We start from the raw sequence: 14,101 nt of genomic DNA on the forward strand, positions 1-14,101 counted from the left end.
TTCTTGAACAAATTAATGTCCTCTGAAATGCTGGTTTGTTTTTATGTTTTGTTTTTAAAACTATCCCCGGTGTCTTTAGAAATGCCTGGTGAATGTCATACATCCACGTAATCTCCAGCATTGCATGTATTTTTAACCAAAATGTTTGTTTTTTATTATGCAGGGTGCAACGTTCCACTAGTAAAGCTGTTGCTTCTAATTGAAAAACCTGACGAGCTTCCATTTAATGTTATGGAGCAAAATACATCTACACTGAAAACGGATCAAACCAGTAAGTAAATAGTTGGCTAAAGAACTTATAAATGGCTTTACAGTTCATGTTTGAGGGATAAATCAAGGAAATAATGAAGATATAACACTGAGAAGGACCGAGGTAACATCAGTTATAAATGCAAGAAAAAGAAAGTAATTAACTAATTAACGTGTTTGGTAACCAGGTAAGTGACCTTGTCCTGGGACCATCTTCATTCATGGTTTAGACCAGAGGCAGGCAGAATTTATGTAAATTCACAGCAATTGACAAAATAAATTAAATTCATGGCAGTATGAGGTCCATACAAAGAATAACATGTCACATGTCATAGCTACAGCCTGTTCACATACACATCTTGCACTGAGGAAATAAAATGTACATCGTTAGATAAAGAGTTCTGCAGTTCATAACTGATGCTGTCTCACTCATCCTGGGGAAGGGTGATGGTAGTCTAATGCACTGCGTCGATGACACCTACTTCAGAAGGAAGTACACAGCATGCATTATTGGGGGAAGGGCACATGCCCCACACGCATGGTAGCCTTCATGTGAATCATGTGCAGGAATAGACACACTCTTAGACATAGGCACATCAGGCCCTCGTATTATTGAGCATATGGTCAGCCAGTAGGAGAGGGGGCTGTGCCAGTAAAAGTAAAACTCCTCATGACTACTTGGTTGGTGGGAGCATTTTCACTGTGTCTCACATCAGTGATTGACAACAAATGGGTATGGTCACAGCAGGAGTATGATGGGTGGTAGAAAAAGGACAAAAATATTAAAAAGGTTCTGCAGTTTACATAATTTCCAAGACCATTTGTTGCAATCACATTATCCATATATCAATTAGTAACTGATCAAATTGTATAAGGGAGGTTGACATAATGGTTAAGATATTTGCCTTGCAGACAAAAGGTGCAGGGTTTGATTCTCACGTGGGTTAATTGGCTAGATTTAAAATGACCGACAGGAGCAGTTAGCCTAGTACTAAGCTATGAACCAATAAACCTACAGTAATGCTTAGTTTGTAAAACTCCAGAGATCAGTGATACAGATTAGTTGTAAGAAGGACTGAGGTTTATACTATGACCAAAATTTATACACACCAAAATAACCATGTACTGAATGCAAAGGTTGAAAAGTGGCAAGAGTGTGTGAGTATATGAGAAAGAGAATGACATTTAACTGAATGAAAGTGAGATATATGAGGTGAACAAAGATACAGGTGTGACAGGAAGGTTGAGGAAGTTAGCCAAATGGACATGAGTGAAGGTAAACCCTGATATAAATGTTATAGTACAATAAAGGAAAGAGGAATAACAGCACCACGTGATGTTTATAAGTTAAAGCGTGTAAGGTGGGTAGTGTTTTTGTTTAGCTTACAGTACGATCAAATACCGTTCAGTTGTGGATATGCTTTCGACAGTAAGGTTTAGTTACAATTCAGTTCTCTTTGCTGCTTGGTATCATTTTGTTTCTATTCATTTCTGCTGTAATTCTTATCATTTTTATGGAACTGAAGGATGTAAAAACAAAAAACAAACTGCAGAAATCACAAAAAATCACAAAAAAACAGACAAGCTGAAGGATTTATTAAAGCATCTGAACCACCAAAGAGATTTGTTGTTCTCTTCTGGATGTTTTTTGATGATTATTGCTTTGTGGATTTTTAGTACTTGAAACTATTTGAAAGAAGAGGAATAAAAATAAGAAATACATGCTAACTGTAATATGAAATTATAAATGCAGGAAGAACAGTCTAAAGCTTGCTCCAGTTTTACTGGCACTGATCTTGACAATGAAAAAGTGCTAGTCATTTTGTGGAAATGTAACCTACCCTTTAATAAAACATTCCCCGAGTCCTGAGAAACCAGGTTAGAATACTCGCACATTAAAGGCTGCTGTATCAATAAAAGTTACAGAAAATGCCTAATATTTACAAAAAGATAGAACGTGAGCGACATGTAACAGAGTACAGCAGAAATGTAAAGAATGTATGCCTACGAGCTAAATGCAAGAAATATAGTGCATGTTATCTGCTTTAAAAATCAAAGCAAAACCACAGCAAGAGGCAGGAAGGCAAGGCTCAGCAGTTGTAAAATCCACAAGTCTTTATTAAAAGTTAGCACTTTTGCATTGTTCACCACTGCTTCATCAGACAAAAAAGTAAAGCAAATGAACTTCTTTTATACTAAACTTTAGTGCCAATTAACATAACAGTGCAGAATCCCAATTGATCCACAGAGCATTTACTTTTAAAGCAACAACATCTAAAAACAGCACATAAAAAATAGCAAGTAAAAACACAGAAGCAGCTTAGTACATTCACCTGATTTTCTTTGCCTTTAGTACTGGTTTCAGGGGTACATGGTTTCAGGGGTACATGGTCATTCAGACCCATTCCTCCATGTGCTCCTAATCTTAAAATCCTCTGTAGTTCTGCGTTTTCTGTCATGTTTACTAAGACCCCACCTCACACTCTGGTTACAACTTGTAAAACATGGAATACAAATGTGTGTGTATTACCATTTTTAGTGTACGTTTTGCCAAAGCACTGCAATCATTCCCTCTTCTTATACAGTACAAATGATCTCGCACTCTCTCTTTCAGTTTCTGTTTTAAAAACACAGAACACACTGTACTGCATAAATAACATTGTGTGTGTTACAATCTGCCAGTGGAAGCTGGTGACTTCAAATCAAAGGGGGGCTGTAGGAGACAGCTGAATGGGTGGGGATCAATGGGAGGGGGTGTGGCCAATTAGGGGAGGAGCTAAGATCAAAACCACAAAAACTTTACGCTGCCCTGGGTACTAAACCATCATTATGAGAGTCCAATCAAGACAAAATGAAGTGCAGAAGAAAAAAATAGTTCAATTCATTAGCTGCATGACAGCTTACTTAATATCTAAATGGAAACAAAAAGGTTGAGGGGCATGAAAAAATAATTTAAATACATTACTGGAATGCCAGTCAAAATCAAGTATAAGAAAAACAAGCAGCACTCAACTCAAACCACTTCTTGCACTGCAGTTCTAATTATAATTTATATTCAGCCTTATTAAAGTACCAAGTAACATGCTGAAAGTAGCAATCTCTGTGATACCCCCACTTGTAAAAATATTTCTTATCCAAAAAGACCTGACAACAACTATCTACTTGCTTCATGGGGAAAACATGATCAAAGTAAAAAATGAAAAGCAAACAAGAAACAAGCTCAAGATACATTGCTTAAAGGATTCCTGCACAGGTTATGGACCACACATAATACGTTGCCATTCTGTTTAGTTTATGAATAAAGCCTGCAAAGGTGACTGCAAATCTCCAACAAATGTAATGAGCTTCTTAAAATAATGTAATCCTGTCCTTTTATACATTATCTAGTTATGTAAGTATTCTCTGCATGGCAACAACAAAAAGGCTTTCAATGTTGGCAGTTCTTTAACAGTATGCTTATTAAAACTTACTTGCATCTTACAATTTCAGACAAGCTTACCTGATGGTCATTAAAGCATTGCTACTTAAACACAGAGCAACAGACACTTTCTGAGTAATAATAAGCATAAATCAAAAGTATAAAAATATGACAGAAAACCAGAACATTCTGCAAAATCAAGGACAGATGAAAAGCCATTGTAGTACTTGTGTCTACCTTGGATGGGGGATAGTCTGCACATTTACACTGCATAACTGTTCCTTGCCTTGCTTGGACACATCCAGAGTCACTACATGGGGGAGAGGGTTGTTTGGCCTGGACACATTTGTCATACCTCTCAACCTCACAGCAGGAAATATGGACAAAGCCATACATAGAAGTGGGACAAAGGTCCAAAAATAAGGAAAATGTTTAATTTTGCTCTTATAAACTTAGAAAGATAATATAATAGTAGGTCTTGCATTAGTATGAATTTTCTGAAAGGTACGAAATCTGAAACTCAAATGTCTGTCATTATTTTCTAACTTCAGTCTTTAATGAGTTGCCACTAATTTGCCAAAAAAACACAATTTTATGAAAAATGGACCACACGTGATGCAAAAATATAAAATAGCTACACAATACAGCTGGGAACCTGTCAAAGAAGGGACACTATTTTAATATTAATACTGCTAACTTGAGCAGCTGACAAAATAAAAGAATCTACATGCATTTCTGAAATAAAAGTAATCTACAATTATTACAGTTATTCATTAATTGTAAAACCTCCACGTTTTCTTCCAAAATTGCCATTTTGCTGAGGGATTATTAGGGGAAAAGAGCAACATTTTGAACCAAAATCGGGGTCAGTTGAGATGTTTGGGTATGTCTAATTCTATAAAGCAATTTATTTGCACATACCTCTCAACCTGTTAATGCAGGAAATCTGGACAAGGCCAAATATATTGGGGGAACATATAAACAGTACTAAAAATTGCTTTTGTATAAACTGAGACAGTTGCTAGAATAACAGGTTTTGCTTTAGCATGCATTTTTCTGAAGGTTATGAAGTCTGAAACTCAGTGTCTGTCATTGTTTAGTGATTTAATTCCTAAATGATTTGCCAGAAAACCACAATTTTATGAGGAACAAACCAAAAATAAGAAGCAAAAATCTATTCACTCTGTGAAAATCTAGACAGTTGAAAGGTATAGTTCAGACTGGACTGTCTTTGAGTTTGCCACCCTTCCCCCTCACAAAATCATGGTCGAATGGAGCCTCCCCCCTGCAGCCATTCCAATGAACAATTACTTGGCTATTTCACCCCATTTACCATAAACACTAATGTGCATATTGCTTTACTTCTACGATGATTCAGACTTCATTTGAATGTTTTATTTTGCATTTTACAGCACAAACACCAAGATATCTGCTAAACAAAGCAATGCTGTCTCACAATGAAAACAGACTTAGCATTAAAACTTCTCTGCCCTTGAAACTCACATTTATTGGAACAGCATTGAAACCCACATCCAAAGAAAATACATTTGGCTGGTGGCAGATAAAGATTAACTTTGGGCTATTTTCAAATGATAGGCCCCTTGCACACAAAACATACATGTGTTATGTGATGCACCTTCCTGCTTGCATTAAATTATATTCCTTGTATAATACAGTACAGTTGTTAGAGGGTGTTTTAAATTTATTGTTTTGAACATTTTTCCAGTAAACAATTAAACAAAATGCATGCACCAGTAATGACAAAACTGCCCAACTGAGAACATTTCCATCATAAAAGTCTATTCAAACTTCTACAATCCACCAGTATCAGTAAATATGCACAATCTCTACAGAAGTAAAAGTCATCTAAATAATTCCACATTAAAAAGATCTGTAACAAATGAAGAGGTTGCTGCTAGCAAACAACTTTATATTTCATTGTTTCATCTACAAATAAAGTGCCTGTTGCCCTTGAGGAATAAATTGCCTATGTTACATAAAAAAAAAAAAAATGATAAGCTAGTAATATTGAATGGATGGCAAATAACGGATGGGTTCATAGTTACTAGGTATCTTCGCCAAAGAGGACATTCTCAAGACGGCAGCATCCACCCCGTTTACAACACAGTACAATATTAGCAAATTAATGCATCTACATATTGTGGGAGTAGAACCCACAACCTTCTGCATCAAAAGCAAGTACACTACCTGTTGTGGTATTAACAGTGCAAGCCATCTCAGCATAAGCGGCACTAAATTTCTCTTCCCCTGCAGCTGTCAGCTCCTTGTAAAATCTACTCGACACTCGGCTGTATCTCTTAACGTTGCAGTACAAAAAATATGGAAAATGCCAAAATGTATTGGGGAGGGACACAAGCCGAAAACCCAGGGACACATTTTAAACATTGCTTGTATAATCTTGGAAAGTTGCTAAAATAAAATGTTGTGTTACCACCATGCATTTCACTGCCAAGTCTTGGACCCAGGACCCTGTGCAAAACAGTCACAGTAACATACCACTATGCCAAATCAGCTGTTTTGTGAAAGAGAGGAAGACTGAAACTTAAATGGCTACAATTTAGTGAATTCAGTTCTCACCATAGCTGTCAACCTCTTAGCACAAAACACCTGGGCAAAGCCAGTAATGGGGGAATACAGCCCTCAAACATATTCAGTGAATTCAGTTCTCACCATAGCTCTCAACCTTAAAACAAAAAACCTGGTGAAGCCAATAATGGGGGAATACACTCCTAAAAATCGGGACAAATTTCAAGTATTCATCTTATAAACTTAGAAAATTGCAGGAATAAAAGGTTTTGTGTTACTATATACTTTCTGAAGAATATGAAGTCTGAAATTCAAATGCCTGTCAGTTTTATTTATTTAACATTTGTTAACCAGAAAAGTTTGACTTGGAGCAAAAGCCAATTTTCAGCAGAGGCCCAGGGAGAAATACTGCAGATACATGTCTTTGTAACATGGAAGGACACCAGAGCAAACCCACACAAACACAGGGAGGACATGCAGACTCCACACAGAAGGCACCCCAGCCAAGAATCAAACCAGAGAACCTTTAGCTGTGAGGCAACAATGCTACCACTGCACCATCAGACATTTAAGGGACTAAACACTCAGAAACCAGATTTTACAAGGAACAGAACAAAATATGAGGCAAAAATTTCCAAAAGTTTCACAAATGGTGGTGGGTAGGGAATTCAGGCTCGTGTTACCTGTAGCCAAAGTACGGGGTTCAGGCACCACTAGCAGGTATCCTGAGTTCTCTCTAACCACCAGTACTCACTGAGTGGGGCATTACACACACACACACACACACACACACACACACACACACACATATATATATATATATATATATATATATATATATATATATATATATATATACACACACACACACACACACACACACACACACACACATATATATATATATATATATATATATATATATATATACACACACACATATATATATATATATATATATATATATATATATATATACACACACACACACACACACACACACACACACACACACACACACACACACACACCTGTCCATCTTAGATGTGCAGCAGTTTTCCATCTCATACCTGCCAAATGCACAGCTTTCCAAGCTCCTGCAGCAGCATTGCACACAACAAGACGTGATAGCTTTCTAAGCTCGCATTTGCACTGGAATACACACTTCTGGTTTTGCGGCTCTTCCCTGGAATGGTCCAAGACTGCGGAGTCCTTCCAGTCAATGCAGTTAGCACCACATAGACTTCTGGGGAATCAGCAGTCTTCTTCCTGAATCCGGACTGGTAAGGCAGAAGTCTGGATTCACTTTGTATGAAAGATTTGGAGGACTGTACCATTGTGGTTCACAGCTGGGGGGACTGCAGTCCGATATCACGAGCCACCACTGCAATCTGCTGAAACCCTAGGTTTCCATAAATAGCCTGTCTCTGGATGCTTAAAATACATAGACTGATTGATGTAATCACAGTATGCACATTCCTGGCATTCATATGTACCACATTGCCTTACCCCTAAGTTACAAAATTGTCTAGGGTAACATAAACGTTGTTTAAGGCTCTTTTTGTTTTTATATACAAAGGTTGGCTGTTGGCCTACCAGCTCTTTTATCTTTTCATCAGTGTGTAAAATATGCCAGTTACTTCTCACCACTTCCCTAATCCTAGTCACCTCTGATGTACAGGTAATAACCGTGGGCATCCTCACAGAAGTGCCTTTAATATGCTTATTTGTACCATTCCATTCCCAGAAATGGGGCTTTACCCTCCCTCCCTCCTCCTTCCTCATTTATTTTACTATACGCCTTGTCAATTTCCACACATCCATAGCCTCTACCCATAAAATCTTCCCGTAAACGGCAAAGTCCCTCGTGAAAATACCTGTCATTACAGGATAGATGCGAGGTCTTCATAGCTTGTCCCTTGATAATATTACTAAAGGTATGTTGTGGCTGCATGCTTTCCCTGTTTAAATACATAGGACAATAGCATGCTTTCCTAGTGATTAGACTAGTCCCTTGCTTGGCTATGGATACATCCAAAAAGTCAATCTCATTCATGGATTTGCTAAGGGTGAATTTAAGAAAGTTACTATTGGTGTTCAAATATTGAGTATAAAGTTCTAAACTCTCTTCATCCCCCTGCCAACTTATAAAAAGGTCATCCACAAAGTGCCAATATATTATCATATGTGGGTCAAGTTGTTTAGAATGTATTGATGTTCCCATTTCATCATTACTAAGTTGGCATAGGAGGTCCCACAGCTAATGCCCATAGCAGCTCCTGTTTTCTGCCAGTAGCACTTGTCTTTGAAGAGAAATATGTTATTTTCTAGAACTAATTCCAGAAATAGACAGAACAGGTCCACCAGTTTTGATTCAAATTTTCCATATCCATCTAAGGCATTTTTCACCATAACTATCCCCTCCTAGTTGGGAATGCATATAAATAATTAAACCACATCCAGAGTGGCTAGGACCTCAATGCTTCTACTATTATCTCTATTGGTTACTATATGTAGATCCCTTAGAAAATGTTCTGTATCCCTTTACACTATCTCATATTCATCCAAGACCTTTCTGAGTTATTCATAGGTACAAAGGAAGGTACTAGGCCCAAGGGCCTATATAAGCTTAACCAAAAAGGCACCCTGGCTTTCGCCCCCCAAGAAAATTATTTTCCTGTGCCCCTGTCAAGCAAAGCCACAGAAGTGATCCTGTGGTGAATTTCCTATCTCCCATCCAATCATCAAGATTTTTCTTGAAGAGTGCTAATGAAGAACTTTGTTTGATACAGATAGATAGTTTGTTGTAGAGTATGGGAAGTCTCTGGGATAAGAATCTATCCTTCCAGTATGTTCTGTTTATTGTGGTGACAAGGTTTAGGTCCCTAGAGCAAATAGCTCGGAGGGACTGGGATTTCTTTAAGTGGAGCATGTCCAACAGCTCTGGGTTTGACATACAATTGTATGTTAGGCAGAGATTGCCTCTAAGTAGGCGATATGCAACAGAGTAAAGCTGGAGTTTTTGAGATGGTCTGCGTAGGGTATCTGTTTGAGGCTGGTAATTCTCTTTGTGAGTTATTTCTGAAGCCTTTCCAGTTGTTGTAGATGTCTTGTGAGGTACATACCAAAAGGGGCATTGTACTCGATAATGGGTCTAATGAGTGATGAGTAGAGGGGAACAATTACCTCTTTTTTCCTGGTTGAGAAACCTTTTGTAATGAGGTATGCCATGTAGAAGGATTTCCTGACTACTGTGGTAATGTGATTATCAAAGGAGAGACTACTGTCCACCTGTGTCCCAAGATCTCTTATCACACTTTTGGTGTTAAGTAGACTGCCGCCTATGTGGTAGTTCATGGGTACAGATTTTTTTCCCAAAGGGATGACAATGCACATTTTGTCATTGAGCTTGAGGCCGTGGCTTTGACATCTGTCTCAGTGAGGCCCTTTTATAGGATGTCCACATTGTTAGGAGTTTTGATTATGGCTCCTAGTTTACAGTCATCTGTGAACTTCATTAGCCAAAGACCTTCTGTGTTAGCCTGTACTTCAGAGAAGTAGATATCAAACAGGAGAGGACCCAGGACTGAACCCTCTGGTACTCCACTTGTCACTGGTCTGAAGTAGGATTTGGAGTCTGCTACTTTCATAGTGTGGGTTCTGTCTGTGAGCTAGTTGGCAACACATCTTGTGATATAGGGATGTAGACCTAGTTTAGTGAGTTTATCTATAATTCCAGAGTGCGGGATGGTGTCAAAAGCCTTGGCGAGATCAAGATAGGCTGTGTGAACCACTTTACCCTCATCTACAGCTTTGGTGACTGCTTCAAAATGTCTATCAGACTTAGGAGACATGATCTGTCTTTTACAAGTTAATCCAGAAACCTAGAGATAGGCTCCATCAGCCAGCACCCGCCCGCTACAATGGGTCTAAAAGGAGGCCTCATGGAATGCATCATGGGAGGCTTATGTATTTTTGGTAACCCATGCATCTTGGGTACAAGTGGATTCTGCACTATAAAATAATTATACAATTCCTTAGTAGTAAGTCCTAGATTCAAACATTCTAGAAGGCAGTTGTCAATCCTGCATTTTAAATCGTGCACCATTACTGCATCAATACTGACATATGTGTTTGAATCACTAAGCACAGTTGACATACTGTCATAATAAGTTGAATCAAGAACAACCACTGGTCTTCCCTTGTCTGCCGGACGAATAACAATATTTGTATTGCATTGCATTTCTAACAAAACTTGTCGGTCACTTCTAGTCAAGTTATCTGAACTACTGTGCCTATTCAGTTCCCTATGACTGAAGAGCTCATACAGATCATTTTCACATGCTAACAGGAAAACATCAATAGCAGGAGGCAATGCTGGAACAAACATGCTAGGCTTTTTAAATGATCACACTTCATTGTTTTCACCATCATTACAAACATTCATTTTAGTGCCAGATTATGTGCAAAAAGACAAAATTCAACAAGCAGTTTTGTAATGTCAGCCCCAGTAGTAGGGACAAAAGTCAAACCTTTGGTCAGCAGCAACTATTCTGCTGCTGACTATAGCTGGAAATGTTCCAAACTAAACTCCTTGTTCCAGCCCACACATTTTCTTGACTGTTCTTATTTGGTTGGATGGCGGTGGCTCCATCTCTTCTGGCCTCCTCTGTAGTTGTCTAAGTCATGAGACTTCCTTCTGGTGTTGCAATATGGCAGAAGTAGTGGCAGAAGTAGTCCTGGAAAAGAAGACGAAGACAGATTCCAGCTGAGGCTGGAGTATTTTACACTTCACAACCGGACCCATTTCTGCTGCCTTTGGTATCAGAACCACACCGCTAAAACCTTGGCACTCCCTTACCAGGGTGGAGTATGTAGAATGTTTGTGACTCTGGTGACATCATTATGCCTCCTTCACCTGAATTGGTCAATTCATTTACCAATGCTTGTTGATTGGTGTGACTGGACGATCGTGTTTCCTGATTCAGTGTTCTACTTTAACTCGATCATTTACTTCAAGAGCCCAATTATTAAGCCCTTCAGCTTCAGAAGTGCAAGCATTTTTTGCACTAAGTTCCTGGTGAGTTTGTACCTTGGGCCAAGTAAAAACATGTTTGGAAAAGTCATTAATGTCTCTTGTTAGTTTCTTCCATTTCTGTTGTAAAAATCATTTCTCATATCCCACAACTTTTTCACGGAGGTCATTGAAATAAATATCAGCTGCTGCTTCACCCATTGCACTAATTAAATCCTTTTGCTGTTCATAGGTAGGTACTAGGCTATTGGCCCTAGGGCCTATATAAGCCTAGCCAAATGGTACCCTGGCGTTTGCCACCCAAGAAAATTATTTTCCTTTGCCCCTGTCAAGTAGAGCCACAGAAGTGCTCCATGGGGTGAATTTCCTATCTCCCATCCAATCATCAAGATTTTTCTTGAACAGTGCTAATGAGGAGCTTTGTTTGATATAGATAGGTAGTTTGTTTCAGAGTATGGGAAGTCTCTGGGACAGGAATCTATCCCTCCAGCATGTTCTGTTTATTGTGGTGACAAGGTTTAGGTCCCTAGAGCATGTAGCTTGGAGGGATTGGGATTTCTTTAAGTGGAGCATGTCCAACAGCTCTGGGTTTGACATAGATTTGTATGTTAGGCAGAGATTGCCTCTGAGGAGGCGATATGTGACAGAGTAAAGCTGGAGATTTTTGAGACTGTCTGCATAGGGCATCTGTTTGAAGCTGCTAATCCTCTTTGTGAGGTATTTCTGCGGCCTTTCCAGTTGTTGTAGATGTCTTGTGAGGTACATACCAAAAGGGGCATTGTACTCTATAATGGGTTTAATGAGTGATGAGTAGAGGGGAACAATTACCTATTTTTTCCTGGATGAGAAACCTTTTGTGATGAGGTGTGCCGCATAAAAGGATTTCCTGACTACTGTGGCAATGTGATTTTCAAAGGAGAGACTACTGTCCACCTGTGTCCCAAGGTCCTTTATCACACTTTTGGTGTTAAGTAGAATATTGCCTATGTGGTAGTTCATGGGTATAAAGTTTTTACCAAAAGGGATGACAACGCACTTTTTGGCACCGAGCTTGAGGCCATGGCTTTGACATCAGGCCCTTTTGTAGGATGTCCACATCATTAGTAGTTTTGATTATGGCTCTTAGTTTGCAGTCATCTGCGAACTTTGTTAACCAAAGACATTGTGTGTTAGCCTGTACTTCAGAGAAGTAGATACCAAACAGGAGAGGACCTAAGACTGAACACTGTGGTACTCCACTTGTCACTGGTCTGAAGTTGGATTTAGAGTCTGCTAGTTTCACGGTGTGGGTTCTGTCAGTGAGCCAGATGGCAACTCATCTTGTGACATAGGGATTTATACCTAGTTTAGTGAGCTTATCTATAATACCAGAGTGGATTGAAAGCCTTGGCAAGATCTAGATAGGCTGTGTGAACCACCTTACCATCATCTACGGCTTTGCTGACCTCTTCAAAAGAAGTCTATCAGGTTTAGGAGACATGATCTGCATTTTACAAACTCAAACTGGGAAGGTTCCAGAGTTTGGAGATTACCAATGTCATTGTTTATAAGTTCCATTATGATATGTTCCATAGCCTTGCAGACCAGGCTCGTCAGGCTGATGGGGTGGTACTTCCCAGAGTCCGTGGTGGCACCCCCTTTGGGGAGTGGGTAAACGTTGCTGTGCATCACCCGTCAGGCTGATGGGGTGGTACTTCCCAGAGTCCGTGGTGGCACCCCCTTTGGGGAGTGGGATAAACGTTGCTGTGCATCACTCAGTGGGCACAAAGCCTGAGGTAAGGCTATGATTGAACATGGTACCTAGGTGGGGTGCTAGGTCATTCTGTAGTTCATGTAGAATGTAGCCGGGGATGTTGTCAGGTCCCATGGATGCTGTGTTCTTGGCTTTGGAGAGTGTGTTTTTTACCTGTGCAGCCATGAGTAGAGGAACTTTGCATTCTTCCAGTATAGAGGTGGGCCCTTTAGGGGGTGAGAGAGGGGTAAAGCTAGCAATGAACCTATCTACCAGGATGTTGGCAATATCAGTTGGTTCTGTATATTTAGTGCCATTGTGCTGTAACTCAGAGCAGATCTGAGTGTTGCCATTCAGATTCTTGGCATAGCTATAGAATGTTTTGTGTATGTCTTTAGAATCAGTGGCAGTTTTGTTTTTGTAACTAGCTTTGGAGGATCTTATAAGGGATCTCAGCTTCTTACTGAGACTGACCACGGAGTTCCTCCAATCATGGGATTTTACTCTTTTTTACAAAAGTTTTTTTCTTCTGTTGTAGAGTTTGTTTATGCCACGGGACCACCAGATTGGCTTCCTTTTTTTGGAGGATAACATCTTGGTTCTGTTAGGGATTGCATGAGCCATGCACTCGTGTAAGTGCTTATAAAGTGCATTTGTATAGGATTCAGCAGTCGTACCTCTAGTGTCTGTCAGCATGGTTGTCATGAAGTTTGCCACTTCTGTCTTAAGAAGCATGAAGTTGGCTTTGGAGAAATTTGTTACGGTAGTTTCCCTAATGGAGGTGGGAGTGTGATGTAGATGTCTAGGGTGATTAGCCTGTGGTTGGATCTGACCAACAAGGAACTGACCTCTGGTGTGTTGCCCATGTTGGTAATGACCAGGTCTAGGATATTGCTGCCCCTGGTAGGGGTGTGGATAAGTTGATCCAAGGCACTGGAATTTATGAATTCCAGAAAACATTGAGCACAAGAGTTGATACGTGAGTAGTTTTCCCAGTTAATGGTGGGGTAGTTGAAATCACCCATTATTAGGGTGTTAGGTTGTACCCTAATATTTTCCAGTGTATCAAAAAATGAGGAGTGGGAATTCTGGTGCATGGTGGGGGATCTTTAGCAAGCTA

At 39.5% G+C, this 14,101-nt stretch overlaps 1 protein-coding gene across 2 annotated transcripts in view; it reads left to right on the forward strand.

Moving 5' to 3' along the window:
• LOC122809029 (zinc finger protein 260-like) overlaps window positions 1-14,101 on the forward strand; it is a 128,686-nt gene that overhangs the window by 69,686 nt on the left and 44,899 nt on the right. Inside the window, exon 3 of one of the 2 annotated variants that reach the window (XM_044080234.1) lies at window positions 164-271. In XM_044080234.1, coding sequence (XP_043936169.1) covers window positions 164-271 — 108 coding nt within the window. Of the gene's footprint in view, window positions 1-163; window positions 272-14,101 lie in introns of those variants that run through there. The other variant, XM_044080243.1, reaches the window with a different exon arrangement.

The sequence above is a fragment of the Protopterus annectens genome, chromosome 1.part1 (assembly GCF_019279795.1).
Source record: "Protopterus annectens isolate FY-2018-M chromosome 1.part1, PAN1.0, whole genome shotgun sequence".
NCBI lineage: Eukaryota > Metazoa > Chordata > Ceratodontiformes > Protopteridae > Protopterus > Protopterus annectens.